This window comes from Acromyrmex echinatior, chromosome 13 (genome assembly GCF_024713525.1).
Source record: "Acromyrmex echinatior isolate Ae372 chromosome 13, ASM2471352v2, whole genome shotgun sequence".
Lineage (NCBI taxonomy): Eukaryota > Metazoa > Arthropoda > Insecta > Hymenoptera > Formicidae > Acromyrmex > Acromyrmex echinatior.
Genome location: NC_141864.1, coordinates 10,676,091 through 10,702,081, shown reverse-complemented (window position 1 = coordinate 10,702,081; position 25,991 = coordinate 10,676,091). Strand labels below are relative to the sequence as shown.

General features: G+C 34.8%; 3 protein-coding genes and 2 long non-coding RNA genes across 9 annotated transcripts; 2 read left to right on the top strand and 3 right to left on the bottom strand.

Moving 5' to 3' along the window:
- The first annotated feature begins 777 nt into the window (after nt 1–777).
- LOC105149321 (uncharacterized) lies at nt 778–18,249 on the top strand. Its single transcript, XM_087412879.1, has 5 exons — nt 778–2,005; nt 10,877–10,964; nt 11,462–14,365; nt 14,472–16,681; nt 16,756–18,249. The coding sequence occupies exons 1-5, from the start codon at nt 1,994–1,996 to the stop codon at nt 17,047–17,049; spliced, it is 5,508 nt and encodes a 1,835-aa protein (XP_087269005.1). The 5' UTR covers nt 778–1,993; the 3' UTR covers nt 17,050–18,249.
- Nucleotides 1,820–9,999, bottom strand: LOC147907640 (uncharacterized). The gene is made up of 3 exons (XR_015547241.1): nt 8,328–9,999; nt 5,143–6,208; nt 1,820–5,033 (listed from the first exon to the last, which is right to left on the bottom strand). It is a non-coding gene; the product is annotated as an uncharacterized LOC147907640 (long non-coding RNA).
- On the bottom strand, nt 17,029–19,967 carry LOC147907639 (uncharacterized). Of its 2 annotated transcripts, none has more exons than XR_015547243.1 (3): nt 19,591–19,967; nt 18,558–18,987; nt 17,029–17,118 (listed from the first exon to the last, which is right to left on the bottom strand). It is a non-coding gene; the product is annotated as an uncharacterized LOC147907639 (long non-coding RNA). The 2 variants fall into 2 exon arrangements; XR_015547242.1 differs by lacking the exon at nt 17,029–17,118 and adding an exon at nt 17,286–18,476.
- A 27-nt stretch (nt 19,968–19,994) lies between these two features.
- Nucleotides 19,995–22,320, top strand: LOC105150238 (RNA-binding region-containing protein 3). Its single transcript, XM_011063171.2, has 5 exons — nt 19,995–20,352; nt 20,490–20,969; nt 21,052–21,154; nt 21,342–21,957; nt 22,035–22,320. Exons 1-5 carry the CDS (start codon nt 20,344–20,346, stop codon nt 22,192–22,194), a joined length of 1,368 nt encoding a protein of 455 aa, XP_011061473.1. The 5' UTR covers nt 19,995–20,343; the 3' UTR covers nt 22,195–22,320.
- A 641-nt stretch (nt 22,321–22,961) lies between these two features.
- On the bottom strand, nt 22,962–25,728 carry Ak1 (Adenylate kinase 1). Of its 4 annotated transcripts, none has more exons than XM_011063170.2 (5): nt 25,537–25,728; nt 23,947–24,165; nt 23,553–23,678; nt 23,298–23,483; nt 22,962–23,214 (listed from the first exon to the last, which is right to left on the bottom strand). In XM_011063170.2, exons 2-5 carry the CDS (start codon nt 24,130–24,132, stop codon nt 23,119–23,121), a joined length of 594 nt encoding a protein of 197 aa, XP_011061472.1. In that variant the 5' UTR covers nt 24,133–24,165; nt 25,537–25,728; the 3' UTR covers nt 22,962–23,118. The 4 variants fall into 4 exon arrangements, with proteins under 4 accessions (XP_011061472.1, XP_087269010.1, XP_011061471.1 ...); XM_087412884.1 differs by lacking the exon at nt 25,537–25,728 and adding an exon at nt 25,320–25,461; XM_011063169.2 differs by lacking the exon at nt 25,537–25,728 and adding an exon at nt 24,997–25,189.
- Nucleotides 25,729–25,991: the final 263 nt, after the last annotated feature.

The window sequence follows — 25,991 nt, the reverse complement described above, 5'->3', positions numbered from 1 at the left end:
TCGTTATCTTATTACTCAGATATTGTATAATGCAGATAATAAAATTGATATTAGCGTAGTATTGGCGTCACTTGTGTATCTCAACAATTTTGTAAAAATTAATATGATGTTTTATTTAATATTCTGATATTTTATCAAACAATAAATGTATTTTTAAACGTTATTTTATATATTTTACACTAAAATAAATATTCGCTTAAAAAGAAAAATTGTGTAACGATGAATTTTGTAAGATTTATAGATTTGTATGTCATTCAAATTTGTATATCACACTTAAATTTATTGTTTTGATTGTTATTGTGTGCAAATATTTAAGCCTATTCTACAATGTGCTCTTTGTTTCTTGTTTTTTTACCTCTTGTTTTTTCCCTTTTGCAATCGTTTTATCAACAATTATATTTCTTGCTATGTGTTTCCTGTTTCTTCCGACGTTCGTTAACTTTTATTTCGGGCAACATAAAACGAAAAGACAAGATAAAAAAAAATAGCAAAAATAGTAAAAAATAGCAAAGAACAAGAAACAGAAAACAAAAAGCACATTGTAGAATAACCATTATAGATAAGTATGAAGACATTTTTTAACGAGCATTAGATACTTGAGTGAATACGCAAATATTTTAAAAATCTTGTTGATTCACAAGTATTCTCTGCAGGGCCCTTGACTCATTACAGCGTGATTCTTCTTGATAATTCATTTTTTTAATATCGCTATCAGATTCATTACGGTTATAAATAGCGGAACCTGTTCCCACGAGCCAATCCGACAGGGAAAATCGTATCGATGCTGCGATATGGTGAGAAAAAACGTACATGCACGGGTTGGCACAAGAGGTGCATCCTGCGCGATCCAAGGTCGAGAAACAGAAGAGACGCGACGGTCTACATAACTCGATCTTGGATGCTGCAATGGCTTCGATGGCTTTATACTTTCCGTCGACACGTTGTATCTTCAACTTGCTTTCATATCCGTTTTTCACGAGATCGGCATGCCGTAATGACGACGAGGGGGTCCTCCTCGCGGAGGATAAGCCTTGGGATGCGCTCAACTTGGCTTTTATCAGTGTCGAAGTCTTCACGTACAAATGAAACCCGCTTTGTATCATTATTTCCTTAATTGATTGATAATTATCTCCCGCAAAATGGTACAAAGGTATCACTGCTAACTGTCCTAAAAAAAATGCTATTAGACTTGATGTACGCAAGTATACTTTACGTAATTACACTTGTTGCAACTGAATAATGTTGAAATATATAACTTGAAACACACACACACACACACACACACACACACACACATATAAATTACAAAAAAGAATATCCAATAAGGTAGAAGCAAAAAAATTAAAGTATCGTTTCGTTTCCAATTGACATTTGAGTGATATTTTTTGCTAAAAGGAGATAATCAAGAAGAGTTGAGGAATTTAATTATCTATATACTATTTTATCTTTCACGTTGACGCATGTGTGTGAGAGAGAGAGAGAGAGAGAGAGAGAGCCTACGCTAATTCTATACAGCGATAACTAGCTGAGTGCGAGAAATGCGATTGAACGGAGAACTGGACAGTGTCGCATTCTCCGGTGAAGAGGTGCGAATTCCTGGACGGTATCGGTTCTCGTGTGTAATGTGTAACATCGAGCGTATAACGATCGGAACACGGTTTGTGCCCCCTTCCACACCTGCACGCAGCCACTATTCCTTCTCGCGTGCACATACACACGCGTGTTGGTGCTCCAACGCACACCGGCAAGCCAATTGGAGAGTCAAGTCTTGGCCAAGTCTTTATAAGTAGGAGCCATCCGCGTCCTCAGGACTTACTCCCTCTCGGGAACGTGCCACGATCAGCAACCGATTTTCAGAATAGTTAGTAAAAAGTTTGTAAAGCCAGCCAGGCTCACGCTCCACGAATTTCCGAAGACGAGGATTCAAAGGAAACAGAAGGATTTGTGAGATGACGAACGTGGACGACTAACAAATGAAGGAATTCTTTGCTGAATGCATCGAAATGTAAGTCCATACATTCCTTTTTCATATTTGTGAAGATGAATGGAAATGCCTCTGTAATTTTTGGTTTAGCAATAAGCTAAAAAGTAATAATATAAGCTAAAAAATTTTTTTTTAATGTGTTTTGTAGATTGTATTATATATTTTTTGAAAATTTGTGCAAGTTTGAAATGTATTTGTTAGCATAAAAAAGTGATTAAATTATTAATCTTTCGGAGATTATATATATGTGCGGAAAATGGAATGAAAATTATGAGATGTACATTTTTTTTTAATTTACGCGTTTGTATTCATTAATGAAAAGTGATTAGATCATTAATCTCTAGAGGGTTGCATGATGGCGAAAGATACTTGTTCCGGTCAATGAATAAATATCTGGTGTTTAAATAATTAAGAGAATAAATCTCGTTTGAATCGAAGTTAATTTATAGTTTAATTTTTCGGAATCATCATAAGCAGTCACACAAATATAATTTATTGTCTGCAGTTCTGAAACTTCGTAGAAATATCCTTGGTATTTTTCTTCGCTTCCTTGGGAAGTACATTGGCGGATATTTAACGAAGGCCTTAGAGGGAAGTGATTAGCATAAATTTCGATGTCCGAGGCGTTACTGGTCGAAAATTTAAGCAGCCTCATAAATACATAGCGATTATGATTCATCAGATAACAAAGATCGGTTCGATCATGCGTTGGTGTCGATAATTGATAACCAAATGATGCGTTAAGTTCCTCAAACATATATTTCTAATTTTTTTAATACCAAAATAATTTGCATAATTATTGCGTTAACATTACTAATCTATTTTATAGTAGTAAACATAGTTACGTTTATACATTTTTGTAAATGTAAAATTTTTCTTATATTGCAGCGCTTTTCATTTAGATCTTGAAATCAAAAGCTTAATTGATTATTACAAGTTAACAGGTATAGCAAAAGGTATATCAGAAGTCTCATAATTTAAATCGAAGCTACTTTATTACTGAGATTAAACACGATATATGTATAATGGATACCTTATTTCTGATAGTTATCTATAATTAATAGCATTAGGATTCCATTAAACTAGTTAAACTGTTAATACATACCGATCACTTGCAATTTTACGTTATAAACGTATAATTGAATGTGATTGTGTTTATTGCGGTAATAAAATATGAAAATAGTAATTTAAATGAAACCTCCTTTTAATAATTTCTATCGTGAAATTATCTGATATCATCTAATAATATACGCAAAAACTTAAAACATGAACACTTCGTGCGACAGCTTTCATACTCCATAATCATATTTTATAATCATATTTTCGTGTCCTAAAATTGATATCAAGAAAATACTATTGGCATTTAGTGTAATAAAAAGTCTTTGGAGTTGGTCGGGGATCAATGTCGAGCGTGTAATCGTTATATGGTCATGACACTGGTCATCACGTAACTGTTTCACCCGGTCACAAGCGGGTCTTACAATATACTTGTAACATGCCCACAATGTAAATGACCGTTGCCGAAATATTCCCCCGGTCGATCGCGAATTCGCGTCACGATCTGAACGGCTGCTGTATTTGGCTCGACATTCCGCGCTTCGTATGCTCGGCTCGAGCACGGCCGATCAATCCATCGTTCGATCTTGGCATTGAAATAACCGATCGGCCAAGAAATAAACAGGCTTGCTCGCGGGCGCATAATGTATTATGTACGCTTGTGTAGCATTTCGTAATCTGTAAACGGCAACAGCCTTAAGTGATACCGGTCTTAAAATTAATTTTCGGTCTGATGTATCATAAAGAAACACCGCACGTGCGCTGTGTAAGTATCGAGCGAATCATGATTTCATCCTAACATGTTACTTAATTATTGCTGCGCAGAATGCGCATTAAAAATTGCACGTGTAATAAATAAATATTTGTTACAAGCAATGATTAGGATAAATGAGAAAAGTATATTAGATTATCTATGGAATATTGCAGTACAAAATTTGTTACGATAAAAAATGTAAAGTGAATCACGCAATTTTTTTCTATCTTTTTTAATGATAAAAAGTGGCCTGACTCAAAATATTATATCGATAATATTTTGGAAGTAAGACCACTTTTTTTAATTCATTAAAAGAAACAGAAAAAAATTGCGTGATTCACTCTGTATTTTTTATTATTACAGATTTCACAATTAAATAGAATTCTAAAAATAAATAATTAATTAATAATTTTTAATAGTTTTAATACTAACATAAAAATAGTTGTTATATTATTTAAAAATAAGAAATCAACGTAAAAAGACCCTATGTAAACCTCTTATTACAAAGAACGTCTTTACAAAAGAAAACGTGTAATTATAAAAAATTTTTTTTCGTTACGTGAATATAAGAAATGTTTCCATTATTAACAATATTTTAACGAGCAATGTTTCTAGAGAGTTCAACCTTGCGCAATTATTCCAAAATGGAAGATAAAAGAAAAAATTCGAAATTGACTCAACGGCAACTATACACGCGCTTGTTTAATCATATTTTGTATAGAAAAAAAAAATCAGTAAAATCTTATCTCGATTATCATCCATACGGCCTAAAATTATTTTTATATTTAATATTGACCATAATGTGATATTTGTGTGTAAAATTCTATAAATTATGAAATAAAAATAAAAAATAAATACACACACACACATATACACACACATTTGATATCACATTTTTATCTACGTACACAAGTTATTGTAAATTATTATTTAAAGAAATATAAAGTTTACATTATGTAGGTATATATACATACGTATACATTTCCAACTACGTTATATTATATCAGCTCAATGTGATCATTAATTGTACCAAACAAGGTTCTTACTATGAACATACCGATTCCATTGATTCATCGCGGCTAGTAATTATGCTCTATTTATGTCTACGTAATTCACACCTGCAGCTTTCTCATTTTCTTAGAGATACGTAGCATGTATACCAAGTAGCCTTGAACCTTACATACGGAGCTAGTGTCAGTGACGGATTTACGCACGACGCATGATAGATCTCCGGGATACCTACGGGATGATTGTAGTAGCAAATGAAGGGGTTATTGAAAAAAGAGGTGTAGAGACTTCTAAAGAGAATGGTAGAAGCTGAAGAAGGAAAAGAACGTATACTACTTACAAGGATCCCTTTAATTGCGACGTGCCACTGCAAGGGGAGTTTGGATGATGTTGCTAATCACGAAGAAATCCACAGAGTACAGTTGACGAACGTCATATAAATTTTTATAACATTATGCTACGCGCTGTTAATTCAGCGCCAAGTTTATATTGCACTTGCAAATGAAAATTTTTCATTTTATAAAAAAAATAGTACTTTTATATATAAACAGCCAACTATACAGCCAGCTATACTCATGTAATATATATTACATATACATATTATATATAAGTATGTATAATATATATATATATATCACATAAGTTAGTTATACATTTAAAGATTTACATTAATTTCCCTAAAACATATAGTACAAATTAAAAATATTTTACATTTTCATAAAGATTATATTATATATTTATCCCTTTAATTATGAATTTTATCTATTTTAACGATAATTTTATTCCAAATTTTAAAGAAGAGAGTCTAAAGATTCTCTTAAAATAATAAAAAGTCATTCAAGAGTAAAATCTTTCTACTCAAGATACATGTTGAATTGTACATATTTACAAGTATGCAATATTTCAATATTACATGTCACAATAATCAATGTAGTTATCGTTAACTATTTTAAGAGGAATTCATCTTATATCTTGATTTTTTATAATATATTTTATAATAATATATATTTAATATAAATAACTGATATATATATATATATGTAAACGAGAATATATAAATCCTATTATTATTGTTTTATAAAAATATTTAAGTATTTTAAAAGCACTGAATTTTCTGAATAGAAGATATGTTTCTTATATTATTTAGTAAATGTAATGTGTCCTTTCAGTAATTGTTACAATTTATTCCGGATTCTGTATGACTTCTCATCATTCCGACGCCACTGTACATACACCAGTATACATATCGGTAGAGAGGGCAAAAGTGGAATTGGCGGGAGAAGAAACGACCTTGCTACTTTCCATGGCAAGGTTGCACTTAGGCCGTACGCATGCTATCATAACAGCTCAGGTTCACTGTACCGCATCATCGCCCGCAGACTGAGATATTACTATTTCCTTCGTCACTGTAACAGGTTGTGTCTCGATTAGCTTTTGCTTCTGTCTGAATGCACATCACATAAGTTGAGGATTTACTTTAAAAAATTTCCCAAAGCAAGCTTTATATACAATATAATATTGGGTCATCTAAAAAGTATCCGCGGTACTTTGTCACTAGATATATGACCATCAACACACATCTAGTGACAAAAAACCGCGGATACTTTTTAGATGACCCAATATTTGCTAATGCAACTTATTAATAATTTTGAAAAGCTAATTTTGCGTCATAAACATTCGATATAATATTATCTCCTCTAGTATGTCCTCCAACTGTTCAGTTCTGAATAAAAACTAATAATCGCACGCCACTTATCCTTCATTATCCATAAAAAATGCTTGCGATGAATCAAATCGAACGTCGACCGCTGAAAGGACGTATAGACTCAAGGATCGGGAAATATACACTTATATTTTCTGCCAATTTTCTATTATTACGGCGTTATCAGTGATGTTTGGCGACAAGGTTGACTATAGATTACTATTTCTTAAAACATGTTCCATGCAATTAACAAGCATTTGTGTCGAGAATTCCAATAATCGTTTTTAATTCGAGGCCAAGCTTCGTTTCACGCGTGAAGTTACTCGAATTGAAAAAAATGGTTTTTAAGATAAAAAATCGAGAAAGCATCTACATATTATGTGATTCAAAAAGATGTGCTTCTAAAAATAATTATATTTTGAATTATATCGGATTTATAATTAATTCATAATGATGTTTAATTTTTAAGGATCATGCAAATTAATGACGAACTATGTACGTTAAAGGAAAGAATTTCTTATAATGCAAAAAGAGTGTTGTTGTGAAGTTCATAATTATATATTCATTATTCTATAAAAAGCCTCTCTCTCTCTCTCTCTCTCTCTTTCCTTTTCTCTCTCTCAATTTGCAATCTTATCATCAATCTTTCTGATAAATGGTAAGTCAAGTAATAATTTATTGCCTTTAATGGAGCGATCTCCAACTTGTCAAACTTGTTGGTACGGCTATTAATAACGATATTGAGTGACACTCAACCACTATTAATTAGATTATCAGCTCTTTACGATCGATTATCTAGACTAGTAAATTTCTTGTCCCATCATTTTCATAAATAGTTTACCGTTAAATCTTTAAAGAATGAAAGAAGAAGAAGAAGAAGGTGTGCAATGACTGTCGATAATTACAAAGTTAATTAATGTAATCTGAATGCTATTATGTTAATTTTTTTTGAAGTTCTTCTCTAAAGATGATAAAGATATTTTCGATAGTGCGATTAAAAAAACATTTCTCTGTTTTGTATTTCTTTATCGCACTGACATTTGCTATTAGAAGCATTTAGGCTCGTAATGTCTCGAGTTGATTTTTTACAGTTCATCTACAAATAAGTTAATTATTATCTATTTAATTAATTTTATTTGTTTCTCAAATTTAAAACTCTTTTTCTAAACTGATAAACTCAAGAATCGTAATGTAAATACATGCTTGGGTAAGCTCGGTAAAGTCTTTTACGCTTGATCGAAGATGCAGAAATCAAGTACTTATCGCGAACATTTAACTCGCGATAAGCATTTGATTTCTGCATCTTCGATTGCGAACTTCCTTTATCTGCAAGTATATCTTAGAGATGCAAGTTAAATATGTGTACTATTTATAATAATAATAATCAGTACGTTAATGAACACTTAATGCTTTGTGAAAATATCGGATAGCGTTATCACCAATTTTCCCATTTTCAGATGCTCTAATAAAAGAAACGCAATACATACGATTCGATTTACATTTAAATCGAGTTGCCGCTGTGATGATACATAATGTCAGTGATTATATTAGTGAAGGCAAACAAACTGAAAGGCCAATTGCATCTAGATTACTTTATGCGATCAAAAATAACATTTTATTATGACGTGTTAATTCTCGAATGGGTGATAATACATGAACAATAATTAAATAGTTTCACGTATTTGCATGTTTGAGAACTTATGAAAGATTCGATATATAAATTCTGTCGGCATTGCGCCGCATGAAAGAGAAAAAAAGAGAGAGGAGAGGGAGAGAGGAGGGAAAAAAAGGAAGCCAGTTAATTTCGCGATGTCGATTCTTACCAGTCGAGATATTCATCGGCGAAGGGCGGGTTAATTGCACGACAAACCGCGAAGATACGCTGGACACGTTGTCCTTGAAATGCGTCCGAGGCTGCGAGTTCGTTTAGATTTAATTCCCTGAAGTAGCAACAACAACAGCAACAACAGCAACAGCAGCATCACCAGCAACAGCAGCATCACCAGCAGCAGCAGCAGCAGCAGGTGGTAGACCTGTTTGAAACGGTTTATAAATAAACCATGTTACCCTCTTAACAGCCTATCATTACTTGCGCGCATCTTCGAACCGTCTGGCATTTATATCCGCTGCTTAGGGTATCCGTTTACACTTTGATAGTAAACGATAGTAACAGCCGAATGGCTCCTCATTATGCTTTATGCACGCAGCGATGCGCCGCGCAACAAAATGTATCTGCGATACTTTACGATAGACAACGTGGAATCTTGCGCAACGTTAATTCCTCATAAAAGAGATGAATAAGGAATAAACGCACATTGTAGTCGTAATAATAAATGACAGGACCAAACTAAAATATTTATTGGTAATAGCCAAAGGATGCGTAATTACTCTCAATATTACAAAATACAATTTCTCTGTAAAAAGACTCGTGTAACCAAGTCTGAAAATTATAACTAGCAAATAAAAATTTCTTTTTCGATTAAACTAAACTTTGCTTATTTTCTTTGGAATTTGCATTTAGTAGATATATATATCACAGAGCAAATGTTTTATATATACACACACACACACACACACACACACACACACACACACACACACACACACACACATTTATAAAACTAAGCGCGGTTCTATTGATGTTTTTTCTGATCTATTATTTATTTTGCATTCACTAGCATTGATGTTCAGTATGCAAAATAGATTGCATGCTCTTTCGCATAATCGTAAACACACCTGTGATTGAAAGCAATGACCACGTGGAATAATCTTGATTAGCATTCAGCGAACGATCAACGGAGCCTACAACATCGCGCCATAAAATGTTTCATTCAACGCTGCGGAAATTTCTTCAAGCATACCGTTTTATAATGTAGGTTATTCACACGAATTTAATATGGTAATTTAATAAAATATCAGTTGCATCAATTGTAGGGTGTATTAGATAAAAAGTTTGAAAATTTAAATATCTTATATCCGCAATCCATGTTAAAGAAAATTTAATTTTTATATTAAAAAAAAAACAAGTATTTTTTTTTCGTGAAGTCGATCAAGTTTAATATTAAACACGCTGTTAAATGTGGTCTAGAGATTATAAAAAGTATGAAATAAATTGTATGAAACAAATTTTGCAACGCACAATTGGCATTGACAATGAATTCACAATCTGAACGTAATGTCACGATTAAGTTATGGATATTTTGCAAGAAGACGTAGTTTGATGTTACGTGGTTATCGCGTAATAACATTCTTTTCATTAAACGAAAAGAAAAGATAATCAAACGAGATTGAAACAGGTTTAAATTATCCTCTATATAGAATATTACCACATATATCTCTTTTCAGTAATAAAACTTTTTACTTTTGTTTAGATGTTAATGGCGATTAACATTTAACAAAAAATTTAGAATTAATAATAAACTCTATCTCTATATCATCGCCTATATAGCGACTTATGCTAGCATTTATGTTTCCTGTTGCATAGATCTCACAATTAGTTTCTCACCGTTGCTCGTAGTTTCCATCTTGATAAACAGCAGCGAAATGCATATACTTCATTAATAGAGCTGCAGGTAGTTGAAGAAATAAGATGACGTTTTTTGATGGAAACCTTAACATGCTTTAAGATGAGCTCTTATCGGATAAATCGTTAAACAGAAGTGGATAGCTTCTTCAAAATAGCAGGGTCAATAACCAAGATAGTTAATATACACGGTTAGACTTATAAATTGTTCGGCAAAAAAACCAACATTTCTCCTGAAATCTAAACATAATATATGTTATAAATGAATTGTGATTACGTCATCATGTTTTTATTTAATCAAATAGAAATAACATAAAAAGATCACAAAATTAAAATTATTGTAAACTGTTCTTCCAAATTCAGTTTCTTACATTTGATCTATGTAACATATTTATATATACATATGTATATGTATATGCAAATAATGTAACAGTTCTGTTAACGGATAAAATGAATAAATATGTGGATAATAAGTATTGTATATTCAAATTTTCATGTCGCTCGTTATAGACATGTTCATTTCAAAAAACCAGATCATGTTTTATTTATAGTACAATGAAAGGTTAATGAAAGTGTTATAAAATTGAGAAAAAACTTTCAATTAAAAAATTAAAACTTTTTAACTGTCGATAATTAATAAAAAAAAGTTTTCGCTTGTCAAACATGATAAGCGAAACTATGATGATATAAACTATGATAACTTGCTTAATAATATTTGCGAAACTTATATTTGATTTTTCATTAAACACTTTGTACTTTAAGAAATATTGTCAATTATTCCTTTATTTTAACAAAATTTACATTTTTGCATTGTAATGATTAATAATTTTATTATGTTTTTGATTATAGATAAAGTTATATACACAAAAGATGCGGAAAGTTCAATCGATTTTGAGCATTTTTACGATATCGCTTATAATAAGATTTACAAAAGCTGGTGAGAACTATTTATTTTTTTCAATAATATATTAGGCCACATTTTTTTGTGAATATACAAATAAATATTAAATAATTAAATATTAAATAATATTTCAATGTGAATTTATATACATAGTCAGAATTTATATACACAGTTCTATAACATAGTCAGTTCTGAAATAATTCGATTTTAGAATACAATCTTAAACTGAAACTGAGATAATAATATCACAAATTAAATTGACAAGTACTTTAACGATACTGATGCTAATAAGTATCTTAAAAAGCTATAAATAATTTATTGCAAAAAATTATAGAACTGGATATGTATAGAAATTCACATCAAAATATTATTTAAGTATTAAAATATGCTTAATCTTCCTTTGTTTTAATCTTAATTTATTTTTAAAAAATTAATATCAAATAAATTTTTTAATATGTAAAAATCGTATGATAATATTTAGTCAATTAAGGCCAACTTAAATTTGAGCGTTTATTAAACTTATTGAATTGCAGATTATTACGAGTATAATCAAGACCAATACCGACAAAGCAATGCTTTTAAATGTATAGAAGAGGGTTATCATCCTGATCCGCATGACTGCAGAGTTTACTATAGATGTGTAGATTGGGGCAATGGCAGCCCGCTAACGACCTTCAAATTCGAATGCGGAGTCGGCACAGTGTTCTCAAAGGATAAGGGAGACATATGTACGCATCCAGAAGATAGTGGTCGACCTGAATGTGGCAACTCCGAGAATGAACTCGATTCAAATGTACAAGATCCTCCTTCTCCTACATGGACAACAACAATTCGAACAACTATGTGGTCACAATCAACTATGATACAGTCCCCAATAACTAAACCATCTACAATCACGACTGAAGCTGCGACAACAATAAAAAAACCGGAAACAACAATACTACCACCATTAACAAATCGACCACCTATAAACGAACCAGAAGATAACGTTGTTAATTGTCAAAATAGATACCAAAAATGTACACAAGAAGGATTTTTAGCCGATACTTGTAATTGCAGAAAATTTTACAGATGTGTAAACGAAGGTTATGGAAGGTTTACAAAATATGAATATAAGTGTGGCGAGGGAACTGTTTGGGATCCAGAAATTCAAGTGTGTAATCACGCTTGGGCTGTTACGAGGAAAGACTGTAGGCAAAACTTGGAAAGTGGGGATAATAATGGACAATGGAATGGTGACACTGGAGACAACAGTGGACAATGGAATGGTGACACTGGTAGTCCAGGACAACCAGGACAACCTGGAGATCCAAATGGTCAACCAGGACAACCTGGAGATCCAAATGGCCAACCAGGACAACCTGGAGATCCAAATGGCCAACCAGGACAACCTGGAGATCCAAATGGCCAACCAGGACAACCTGGAGATCCAAATGGTCAACCAGGTTCACCGGGTAGTCCAGGCTCTCCGGGATACCCAGGGACACCGGGTTCTCCAGGCTCTCCGGGTTCTTCGGGTAGTCCAGGTTCTCCGGGATACCCAGGAACACCGGGTTCCCCAGGCTCTCCGGGATATCCGGGAACATCACCGGGTTCTCCAGGCTCTCCGGGATATCCGGGGACACCGGGTTCTCCAGGTACTCCAGGTTCTCCGGGTAGTCCAGGTTCTCCGGGATACCCAGGAACACCGGATTCCCCAGGCTCTCCGGGATATCCGGGAACATCACCGGGTTCTCCAGGCACTCCAGGTTCTCCGGGTAGTGCAGGCACTCCAGGATATCCAGGAACATCGGGTTCTCCAGGCTCTCCGGGATATCCGGGGACACCGGGTTCTCCAGGTACTCCAGGTTCACCGGGTAGTCCAGGTTCTCCGGGATATCCAGGAACACCGGGTTCCCCAGGCTCTCCGGGATATCCAGGAACATCACCGGGTTCTCCAGGCACTCCAGGTTCTCCGGGTAGTCCAGGCACTCCAGGATATCCAGGAACACCGGGTTCTCCAGGCTCTCCGGGATATCCGGGGACACCGAGTTCTCCAGGTACTCCAGGTTCACCGGGTACTCCAGGTTCTCCGGGATACCCAGGAACACCGGGTTCCCCAGGCTCTCCGGGATATCCGGGGACACCGGGTTCTCCAGGTTCACCGGGTAGTCCAGGTTCTCCGGGATACCCAGGAACACCGGGTTCTCCAGGCTCTCCGGGATACCCGGGGACATCACCGGGTTCTCCAGGCACTCCAGGTTCTCCGGGTAGTTCAGGCACTCCAGGATATCCAGGAACACCGGGTTCTCCAGGTTCTCCGGGATATCCGGGGACATCGGGTTCTCCAGGCACTCCGGGACATCCGGGGACACCGGGTTCTCCAGGATCTCCAGGATCTCCAGGTTCACCGGGTTCCCCAGGCTCTCCGGGATATCCAGGAACATCGGGTTCCCCAGGTTCTCCGGGATATCCAGGAACACCGGGTTCCCCAGGCTCTCCGGGATATCCAGGTTCACCGGGTTCCCCAGGATCACCGGGTTCCCCAGGATCTCCAGGTTCACCGGGTTCCCCAGGCTCTCCGGGATATCCGGGGACATCACCGGGTTCTCCAGGCACTCCGAGTTCTCCAGGTAGTCCAGGCTCTCCGGGATATCCAGGAACACCGGGTTCCCCAGGCTCTCCGGGATATCCAGGTTCACCGGGTTCCCCAGGCTCTCCGGGATATCCAGGTTCACCGGGTTCTCCAGGCACTCCGGGTTCTCCAGGTAGTCCAGGCTCTCCGGGATACCCGGGGACACCGGGTTCTCCAAGCTCTCCAGGATATCCGGGAACATCACCGGGTTCTCCAGGCACTTCTGGTTCTCCGGGTAGTCCAGGCACTCCAGGTAGTCCAGGCTCTCCAGGATATCCAGGGACACCGGGTAGTCCAGGCACTCCAGGTTCGCCGGGATATCCAGGGACATCGGGTTCCCCAGGCTCTCCGGGATATCCGGGGACATCACCGGGTTCTCCAGGCACTCCGAGTTCTCCAGATAGTCCAGGCTCTCCGGGATATCCAGGAACACCGGGTTCCCCAGGCTCTCCGGGATATCCAGGTTCACCGGGTTCCCCAGGCTCTCCGGGATATCCAGGTTCACCGGGTTCTCCAGGCACTTCTGATTCTCCGGGTAGTCCAGGCACTCCAGGTAGTCCAGGCTCTCCAGGATATCCAGGGACACCGGGTAGTCCAGGCACTCCAGGTTCGCCGGGATATCCAGGGACATCGGGTTCTCCAGGCTCTCCGGGATATCCGGGATCCCCAGGAACACCGGGTTCTCCAGGCACTCCAGGTTCGCCGGGTAGTCCAGGCTCTCCGGGATACCCAGGAACACCAGCTTCTCCGGGTAGTCCAAACATTCCTGGATCTCCTGGAAATCCAGACTCACCGAATTCACCTGTTAATCAACCGTCAACAGGTACAATAACCTGAAATATTATATATGTGTATACTATAATTTCATTATTAGATTCCTATTATAATTTCACTTTTTTTTTTTACTTATAAATAAAATCTTATTTTAGGTATTTGTACAGTAGAAGGCTTTTTCTCTGATCCACAAGATTGTCGCAAGTTTTATCGGTGTGTCGAAAATGGCATGTCCTCCTTTATAAAATACGACTTTGAATGTGGTGCTGGAACCGTTTGGGATTCGTCCATTCAGAGTTGCAATCACGCAAATGCTGTACCGCATTGCAATCAGGCAAATAGTGCAATTACAGATAAACCAGACACATCGCTGAATGAAATAAATAGTACAATTGGACCAGATCCAAGCAAATTACCATCGCAATCTTCTGAAAGCTCGACATCTTCAAAACCAGAGATACAATCTTCGACTCAACCTGATAGCACTACCGGTAATCCCATTGCACCATCTCAGACGACGTCAACTTCTTATTTGCCACCCAGTAGTACATACTCTTCGACAATGCAAGTTACCGAATCTGTTTCTTATGTTCCTCCTGCAACACAAATGACTACTACATCTGTATCTTATTTGCCACCTTCGACTAGTACCAGCGGAATATCTGAATCTACACCCGAATCTGTTTCATATTTGCCAGTTGATACTAGTACAACAACTTTGCCAAGTTCTGCTTCGTCAGCTGCATCTTTACCTCAGAATGAAAAATATAAGTGTACTAAAGAAGGTTTCTTTCCGAATCCTGATAACTGCAAAAAATTCTATCGTTGCGTTCAAAACCAATCCGGATATCAAAAATACGAATTTGAGTGCGGTCCTGACACAGTATGGGATCAATCAATACAAACGTGTAATTATATTGATAAAGTAGCTTCATGTTCATCAGGTAGCAATCAAATCGATCAAGGCCTTGATTCCAGTACTCCTACATCTGAACTCCCTGCCATGAGTAGTTCCACAATTGTTTCTAGTCAAACAATTGCAACTACATCTCCAATTCCAATTTCTACCGAAAGCACTACAACTGCCAGTACTCCAAGTGAAACATCAGACAAGACAGAATCATCATCGACAACAAGTACTATCACAACTGTTAGTAGTAGCGAAAATCCCGCTTCAGAAAAACCAGAAGAGGTTCAAATGCCTGATTCTAGTACAGAAAGTTCATCCGAATCCTCATCTGAATCTACTTCTGAATCAAATGAAGGATCATCTTCATCTACATCAGAGTCACATGCACCAGATTGTGCGACACAAAACCCAAGCAACGCAATAGTATGCAATAACGAAGGATTTTATCCGCATCCAACTAACTGCAATAAATTCTATCGCTGCGTCAATAATGGCAATGGTTTCAATGTACATCATTTTGATTGCCCACCAGGTACTATCTTTGATTCTAGCATCAGTGCATGTAATTATCCTGAATCTGTTTATCCCGCAAAAGATTGTACAACTGGAAATACTTCAAGCAATGTAGAATCGACAACTCAATCCGGAACGTCTGAACAATCGACATCAGAGGGAACTGCTACTGTAGCTACACAGAGCACAACTCAACAGCAAACAGAAGAAAGTACAACCACAACGACTGAGCTTGATACATCTACTTCAGAAGAAAGCGCTCCCACTTCTACAGAATCAACGATATCAAGTTTACCGGAGAGTAGCGAAAGTATGATAGAGTCTACGACTGAATCCACTAGTGCCACTACAGAAACCGCTTCTAGCACTTCTGAACAAAGTAGCGAAGCTGCTATAACTGAAGCTGCTGCTTCCACAGAATCCGGAACGTCTACGACTGAATCTCAAGAACAATCTACGGAATCTCAGGAACAATCGACAACTGAAGAATCCCAGGAACAATCGACAACTGAAGAATCCCAGGAACAATCAACAACAGAATCAAAAGAACCATCTACTACAGAAACTCAAGAACAATCAACGACCGAATTACAGGAACAATCCACGACAGAATCTCAAGAACAAACAACGACTGAATCATCAGAATCGACAACAGCGGAACAAGGAGCACCTTGTTCTGTAGGCAATTTAACTGACGATCAAATAATTCTAGTTTGTCCCACTGGCTTCCGAAGGCATCCGAAACATTGTAATCTATTCTATCAATGTGCTTCCGAAGACAACATGGAAATAAAGATTCTCGTATTGAGTTGTCCCGAAAATACCATTTTTGACGAGAAAAAGATTCAATGTCTACCCGAAAGTGAAAGCAGTCAGCCATGCATGGGAACCAAGACAAGCGCCAGATTTTATAGAAGATTAGAAGATCATGCTTTATCACCTGTAAGTATTTTCAATAATCAACTAAATAAACTTATAACAAAAATATTTATTACAAAATCTTTTTTCAATTTTAGGTAAAAGTATCGTCAAATCAGCTTTGTCCACAAGAAGGACATTTTCCTTATCAACAAGGTTGTAGCAATACCTTTTACAAGTGTAAACGCGATGTCCGAAACAGTTTACAGGGATATCTCTATAAATGTCCCGAAAATTTTGTTTATTGGTCAGTCTCCAGAAGATGCGAACGTGTGACACGTCTCCCAATGTGTTCGCATTTGTCGTACAGAGACAAAATTGACTGGAATGATCGATGGCAAATACCGATCGAAAATTTTAATCTTTCCGCCAGAATGTTACACTTCTCTTGATTGCTTAATAATATTTCCTATATTCTACACTCTTAGTAAATACGAGTTGCAGATTTGCCATAATAATATCTATAGAAAACATATATTTTTTTAAATTAATTGTCATTCTCGATAAAAATTTGGAGTAATTGAATATACACGAAGAATTAGCAAAATTACAATATTAGCAAATTAATAATGATATTAAAAATAAATATGCTAGAGTAATTGCATATTTAAATGAATGATTAATACAATGTGTATATGATGTTTGTTTATCTTTTTATAAGTTATAAAACATTCCTAAAATAATATTCTAATTAAACTTTTTGCTTATTCTGATGCAAAAAGTTATTTTTGCTAGTGCAAAAATATATATGTATTATTAATTTCCAATATTTTACAATACTTTATGATATTTATAATAACAACATGGCTACGGAAGATCTCGATTAAAAATTTAATAATAGATCTTCCGCAGTCGTCTTGGATGAATTATTGTCGAACTGCCATTACGCAATTTTTAGTCAGTAATAGTTATGATAGTGAGTCTATTAATAATTATTGACAAATGTGAGTAATTTTGCAATGTGTGAATTGAGTACAAGAACAAATTTTCATTATAGAATTGAGGCATTATTTATTTTTGTTAATATATCATGTAATTTAGATTATTATTTCATTATCACTAAATATCAAATGAAATAAAATATATGTAAAAGGAAATATATATGAAATATATTTGCAAAAGTAAATAATTTTCAATTTTCATAGAATTATCATTCAGTATCATTATTTTCAATTATTAGCATTTGATACTGGGGATGGTTGCGGGACTTGTATGCAATATTCTGATTGTATAACGCAAGATGCTATTTTATATTTATTAACTGAATTTCATATCTCGCATAGAAAATATTCATGAAAGACACATCATTAAAAAATGTATAATTTTGCTAAATATGGCAGCTAGTTGTTTAGGATATATTGTGTAGAAATATTCACGCGCAATGTACACGCGTTTTGTACATATATCTTGACAAGTAATTTCTGGTAAGAAGTCAATGCTTTCTCACGACATATTCCAATACATTTATCAAATATTTATAGTATATGAATAAATTAAGATCAATACTTGTTCACTTAATTCTGTGACGTTTGCATGTTTATATTTGATCTCTACATAAAATTTGTATTAATAAAAATTGTATGTGATAAGAATATCGATATTTTATTTTCCCGTCCTTTTACGTCAAAATACTTTTTAGTTTAAAATTTTGCTTTAACATTTCTTCTAAATATACATTTATATGTATATCAACCATCATCAATAAGACAAAATACTCAATAATATTAAAATCACTTTTCTTTGTATACGAGTATAAAAAGTTAAAGTTCAAAAAATTTTACTGTATATTAATAACGTGTCTTCCCAGAAACTATCATAGCTAGAATAAGAAGTAATAAATAATCATTAATAATATATTGAAATAAAAAACAATTTTATATAGATAAAAAATGATACTCACTCTAAGATTGCTCCGCCGGTGCCTAATCAATGTTTCATCCAGATCTCCTCACAAGACACTCACGAAAAACACTCGCGGATAATATATACTTAATTATTATTAATAAAAATCTATCGCACCACACTATATACTCCGCGTTTATACAAAGTTCATTAATGTCAACGATATATTTATTACTTTCAAAACAAACGCGCGACGTGACGAACCGGCCGATTCCTTCATATTCACTTAAATCGGCGACGAGGCTAATACGTTAGCTTCCCTCTTGGATTATTTTTACACATAGAGAACGATTTTGTTCAAGTATCTAAAAATTTAGTTACATAGAAATTTTTAAATATTTGGGAAAAACCATTCTTTTCATGTATATTTCGTAGTAATGAGCCCTCCCACTTCGCCAAGATCATACCCGTGAGAGGGAAAATATCATCTGAAATATACAATATACAAAATTATCTATTACTATACAATCAATTCACTTGTAAAAATGAAAATGGCGATTACATTATATCAGTTCGTGTGTGTGCGAAATAATTATTTAGGACAGATAGAAAGAATATGTGTATATATAAATCTCTTATATTACTTATTGTTATAATTTCTAATAAATCTGTAAAATATATATTATATATAATATTTGTAAGTATCAATCAAATGGATCACAGATTAATAAAAAAGAAAAACATTCCTTTTCTATTTGTCAGCTAATGTATTATCATTCCCGGTAAAATAATCGCAAAAATTTAATTTTTATACGCAATATCGCGAAAGATGCTTGTGAAACGAGAAATTTATTAAATTATTATTAATTACACAAACACTCTAGTTGTATTACTTTTGTAGTCGAGAATAGCGTCGCGTAAAATTTGTATAAGAATATATATTAATATTAAGTTGTATTTTATATAACTTGTGCAATATCGCATTTGATTGATTTCAAAGTATAATTATTGAGAATTATACTCAAGCAAAAGAAAAATTTTATGTTAATAAATATTTTTTACATTTTCGACAAACTCTCTGCTAATTTTACCGATAGTGTGAAAATGGAGTGCAGTTATGTAGTATCCATTTTGAAAATGAATATACTGGCGGTAGTATACAGGCGATTTCGACGAAAAAGCTGATCCCCCTCTTTTCTTCTTCTTCTCTTTTATATTGTGAATTTTAGATTCAAAAGAGAAAGGAAACCATCTCAGATTTCTCTCTGCTCCGGACGCTCGTTCGGCTTCGACATGCGCGAGCCTCGATAAATCCGGATCTACAATAGGTGTTGTAAGCCTTAAGCCTTAAGAAATTTACCTACAGAATGCGAAGAGAATAATTGATTGTGATTCGTCCATTCCTTATCGCTTAAAGCTTAAAAATCTATTGTAGATCCAGGATAATGGAGGAGTATTCAACTAATAGGTATATTTAATGTATATTATATGCTCATCCATTAACGTAAATTAACTGAATCTCGGTTCAACTTAAGCCGAAATCACACTACGCATTGAAGATTGAGGGTACAGTCAATGCGATGGTGCAAACGCTTTGAAGCGTTTTTTAATTAGTCAGTTTGTAAAATTCTTTCTTCTAATTGGTCCATCAAATGCTTCAAAAATGCCCTAGGAATGGCTGCGGTGGGAACCAATCGGAACGTGGTATGGGAAAATAGCCAGTTTCGAATGTGACAGCAGCATTGATTGCGCAATTCACGGTTATTTACATTTCGTTAGAATTGTTTGACAACTCGAGTGAAAATTACTCTTGTTTTTATTAAAACAAAAAAATTTCATAAAAAATGATTCCAGTAATTATATTTTATAGAACATTATTAAATTAAAATATCACACTTTAATTTTTATAGAGTAGAATTGTGTTTCTAACCTATTACATAAAAATCTACTTCTTTATCGCGAATAATGTATTTTCTAATGTATTTTCTAGGCGTGCGATACTCTGAGAATCCTTCATTTGCCTCCGCAACTTTCTGATGACCGACGTGATGCATTATTACAGAGATATGGTGCGACCAAGACCAAAACGATACGACCATCCAGCAAGTACACAGTCACTTTTGCCAAATTCCTATCCCAACAATTAGCAGCAGAAGCACTACTGCGTCTACATCAGTTAAATATCAGAGGACAATATCTGTCGGTTGAATATGCTAAGAAATCTATACCCACTGAACTTTCGGAGCAAGGCATCCAACATAAAATATCAGTGAACAGTGATATGAAAATGGAAACTGTTAGTAAGTCTGATGTTCAAGCATTCTTGCGGAAATTAAACAATTGGACAATGAATTATGAATTTAGTCAACCGCCTCCACCAAATATAAGATATAAATATATGACGCCGACAAAAAGTACAGTGGCAAGGATAGCTATACAATTGTTAACTCAGCCAGCTTTTTATACACAGGTAAACTGTCAGGTCTTTGTTATAAGATTTTATTTTTATACAACCTTAACTGGCATTATTGCAGCTGTACGTGTATTCGTAGGTATTACACTTGATGAATAAGATGAATCTACCTCCTCCTTTTGAAGAATTGGAAATGGAATTTCCTATGCTTAGGGAAGTGTATAATATGGAGAAATACAAAGGTATTCAATAACAGAGGATACAGTAGACAGTAAACGTAATGTTACAAATACTAAATGAAATCATTTTTTGATTGCTCAATTAGTAAAACTCATCTAATTGATTAATCAAAGCATTTATAGCGAGACTTTAATCACATCTAGAATAATGAACAATGATCAGAAAAAAATTAAAATTCTTCCTGTTTAGATATATTCCCCGAGCGAGTGAATGAAGAAAGATCAGAGGAAGAAGAGTCAGAGTTAGAATCAGATGGAGAAGATAATACTCGACCTCTGGAAGTTATCCCCGTTAAAAGAAAAAGGCCGCAATCTACAAAACGTATAAAAATTCCAAAGTTTGTGAACCCTGCTAAACATATTGTAATACCTTCATCAACACAAAAAGTGCTCAAGCCAGAAGATATGTTCGAGTCTGTTCAACGGGGAGAAACTAAAAATTTCAAGATTGAATTAAAAACTCTCGACAAATCATTGGAAACAACATCTGCTAATCGAGATAGTACTGTGACCATAGATGGTGGATTTGGTTTAATATTCCCAGCTAATAAAACTACTGAGGATGCAAAAGACAGTGAAGAGAATGCAGAAATGCCAAAAAATAAGTTTATAACTTCAGAGGAATTGGCAACTAATAAGATCTCTGCCAATGATCAGAGATTGCTTCCTGTGTTCAAAAATTATCATCCGGGCAAACCTTCCAATCGTCTCTACATAAAAAATCTTGCAAAACAAGTTGAAATGAAGGATCTACATTATATTTATGAAAGATATGTTATTGCTGGATTAAAAGATGCCGAAAATGAGTGAGTATTTCGCTAGTATTGTTGCTATTTACAGTTTACGTTATTTTATAATGTCTTGATTAACATCTATATTTTAGATATGATGTACGTCTTATGCAAGAAGGTAGAATGAAAGGACAAGCATTTATCACTTTACAAAATGCTGTACAGGCAAAAATGGCTCTCGAAGAAACGAATGGATATATATTAAAAGATAAACCTATGGTTGTGCAATTTGCTAAAACTAGTAAAAGTTAATACATATCATCTTTAATCTAATCTTAACTTATTTCATATCGTAATTAAAATGTTAATTTAAAGATTTTGCTTAGAAAACAAATTGTTGCAATAAACAATGCAAATGTCCTTGCATCAGACTTAAAATAGTTCTACGTCAGTTTTATTTAACAATTAACAATACCTAATTTGTATATTTCATTTAAGTAAGCATCCAACGTCATCTAAAATATAAATTTTGGTAACAACTTGTTTTTAGAGTAACAAATCTTGCGATTCTTTAAAAGTCTTCGTCGCAATTTATCTAAGCTAATAAATGTCAGAGGAACGGGACGAAAAGAAGTATAATTGAAGCAGAATACCGATTAATACTTGTTTAAGGCTCCTGAGTAGTCACCACGCCATATTGAATCGTGACGTCAGAAGCGATAAATGGCACGTTAATTTTTATTACACGCCATTTATAAGTAAAGACAATTTGAATAAAATAAAATGATGAGAATGCTTTAAAATATTTGTAAAAATGGACGAAAACTGTGTTTACCCTTCCCCCCTGTCAATAAATAATCGTAAAAAGTGATGAAAGGCACATGAAGTGCTTTTATTCAATGCACATTCGTAGCTTATTTTCACTTACAAGTGTCAGGGAGGGATAAGCACAATTTTCGTCCATTTTACAAATATTTTAAAGCAATCTCATCATTTTGTTTTATCCAAATTATCTTTATTTATAAATGGCACGTAATAAAAATTAGCGTGACGTTATCGTAATCATTATAAAGTCAAAATATTGTTGAACGTGCCATTTTATATATTTTATATGACAAAATAGTAGGACAAATAGTCGTAAAAAAAAGCTAAATGTGTACGACTATTTGTATGCTATTTTGTTATGGTGGTACGACATAAATACTACTATTTCTATAGGTTGATACTACACTTCCTTTACTGGCAACACTGAATCAGATCTGCCAAGAATAAAGTGTCGAACGCTTTCGTTACCTCGGCGAATATTTCATCGACTGTTCCTTCCGCATTAATCTGAAAGGAAATAATTAATTTATAATTTGTAGGATATACGACGGTTGAGAATAAATGAAAAAAATATACATATCTGAACTCACTCTTATAACTTTGTCTTTGTAATATTCGACAATCTCGTTATTTTTTCCATTAAATATCTCGATTCTTTTTTTTATTGTCTCCTCATTATCATCTGCCCTTTGGGACATAGCAGCACGTCCAAGGAGTCTCTTCTCCAGAGTATCATTCGCTACATCGAAGAAGATAATTAAGTCGACAGGGCAAACCTGTGCAGCAAGCATAATGATAATTTAAAGCAGAAGAAATATATAGTAAAGAGAAAAGGGCTAGCTTACCTTTTCCTCGAAGAGAATTCCCTGATCTTTCTCACGAGGGTAGCCATCGATAAGAAATCCAGTCTTTGTGGTTCCTTCCTCACGAGCTTTATCCATCTGTTCCTTTATAAGCTCCAGCACAATGTCCTAGCGGAACCACATGATCTTCACACTGAGAAAAACTGAGTTTGTCGCGTAAGACGCGCGATATATTGTATATTTCTCTTTCTATTTTTTATTTCATCCTTTCGGCGCATACAATTTCGATTTTCATTCTTATATTTTTAATAATCATATTTATATTTTTTTATTACAAAATTTATACATATTTATATAATTAAAAAATTAATGTAAATGCAAGTTAATTAGTTCTTGAATGGTAAAACCAATTAATGAAAATTTGCATATTACATACCGTTGGCACAAATAGTCCCTTGGACATCAGAGCCTGAAGTGACGCACCTCTTTCGCTGCCACTAGCAACTTCTGCTCTCAGTAAATCACCACTGCTCAAATGAAGAAATCCATACTTTTCAATTATACGGTCACATTGCGTTCCTTTGCCACATCCTGGCCCACCAATTACCCAAATTGTTTTCATCTTCCCTTTCCTCTCTCCACAGCAAACACTAGACTAAAAATGATGATTATTTAAGTTTTCCTTGAAAATCCAAGGGAGAAAGACTGGGAGATGTATGTATATACAATATTTTCAATTAAAATTATAGACTCAAATGTAATTTCAAATACTTTTTTAAATAATGAGTTTTCAATTTTAAGAGACTTTCACATATAATATATACATAAATATCTGATAAATTCATTTTTTTTTATATTCGTTATACGGAGTTTTTAAAAAAACTCCGTATATTCAGCATTCGAATGATTTTATTGAACACTATATACATACTTTCCTTTATATTATATTCATCGTAGTACGTTTTTATATTTATATTTTACTTGTTTAATTATTATTTGTTTACCTACATTCATTGTATTTAAAGAATTTTTTTAATTTTTTGTGTGCATTAAAAATTCAAAAGATCTTTTGACATCCTAAACAACTGTGAACCTAAAATTTCAAACGCGTATCGATTTCTCGCACGGTTGTCACCCCACGAGACGCGCCTGCGCTCTCGGAAAAGCTCATTGACATTTCCGGTACCTCATCACCTTGAACTTTCTCCAAATGTCTCACGGAGTCAAGTATAAAAGCGAAATATGATAAACCAACTGTTCTCTCGATTTATTTTTGGTGTTATCAAATAAAACGAACACATTAACGAATCACAAACTTTGTGAAAGCTATTCTCATAAGCCTGTTTTCTAATTTAAATGGAAAGAGGTTGGAGAACAGGTTAAATTACAAAAACTGATTTCAAACATTTGCAAGAATTCCACCATTCTGACACAAACGACGATAGTTTTAGCAATATCGACCGATTTCGAGTGCGATTTAACTCACTCCTCGTCTCCGTTTGATTCTGATCGAAGAAGAGAAAATAAACTGGCAACGATCTTGAAGCTTCTCGGTAAACTCGTCCGCGTATATCGATTGTCGGGGATGTAGAGTTCAACGCAGAAACGTATGAGCGCGATAGAAGAGCGCGGGAATGACTGAAGAGCATACAGCCCGATCAAGTCGTTTTCCGGGATTACGTGATAATAGAGCTGCATATTACACAATATCATAGGAGACACAGACCTATACAAATATAGTAACGCTTAAAAATAAACCTGTGGCGAATGTATGAGGATCTCGTCTGTGTTACGAAAACTATAACTTACACTCTGGATCGCAGTTTACGTAACCGAAATATTAGAATGAGCCTTCGTGTTACAGAATCATTACATCACCATCAATACAGATTCCCAGAATCATACAAATGAAAATTGTCGTCACGTTAATTAATACGATTCGAGCAAGGAGTGTGAGAAAAGTTAACACACACTTCTCGTATAACAGATTGTAAAATATAAATTACGAAAGAAATCGTTTAAATACCTCACTTCCTGGGTGCGACTAATTGTGGGTGTTGTATATCATATCGATGTAAATAATACAATCTTAGACCTACAATCTCTCACGTAGCGTCAGTTTTTAAGAGGATAATTGTCGATCGAATACTTTGGAGTATTTCAAGGATACGAGCACTTCCTGAAAATGAGTCACTTCCTGAAAACATCGCGATGCAAATTGCGAGACGGGCGAGAAATTATATAAAATCTGTGCCAATGCTAAAAATGTATAATACACGCGACGTAAACTATAGATTTTCAGCGCTAGCAGTGAATTTTGGGACATAGCCATACTTACGTCTGTTCCTTCGCACATTTTTAGCGTCACGTGATAGAAAAACAGTCACGTGATAGAAATTAACGAATATCAAGCGTCAATTTTGATCACGTGATCTATTTTGACGCTGAAAGTGAACGTTGAGCGTCAGCATGAAAATAAAG

What these genes read in the sequence shown, in the direction of transcription:
- LOC105149321 (XM_087412879.1), top strand. An exon ending in AATAAGATTTACAAAAGCTG is followed by an intron (nt 10,965 to 11,461) that starts GTGAGAACTATT and finishes ATTGAATTGCAG; the next exon opens with ATTATTACGAGTATAATCAA. An exon ending in TGTTAATCAACCGTCAACAG is followed by an intron (nt 14,366 to 14,471) that starts GTACAATAACCT and finishes ATCTTATTTTAG; the next exon opens with GTATTTGTACAGTAGAAGGC.
- LOC105150238 (XM_011063171.2), top strand. An exon ending in AGCCAGCTTTTTATACACAG is followed by an intron (nt 20,970 to 21,051) that starts GTAAACTGTCAG and finishes GTGTATTCGTAG; the next exon opens with GTATTACACTTGATGAATAA. An exon ending in TAATATGGAGAAATACAAAG is followed by an intron (nt 21,155 to 21,341) that starts GTATTCAATAAC and finishes CTTCCTGTTTAG; the next exon opens with ATATATTCCCCGAGCGAGTG.
- Ak1 (XM_087412883.1), bottom strand. An exon ending in AGGGACTATTTGTGCCAACG is followed by an intron (nt 23,679 to 23,946) that starts GTATGTAATATG and finishes TGGTTCCGCTAG; the next exon opens with GACATTGTGCTGGAGCTTAT. An exon ending in ACAAAGACAAAGTTATAAGA is followed by an intron (nt 23,215 to 23,297) that starts GTGAGTTCAGAT and finishes ATTTCCTTTCAG; the next exon opens with ATTAATGCGGAAGGAACAGT.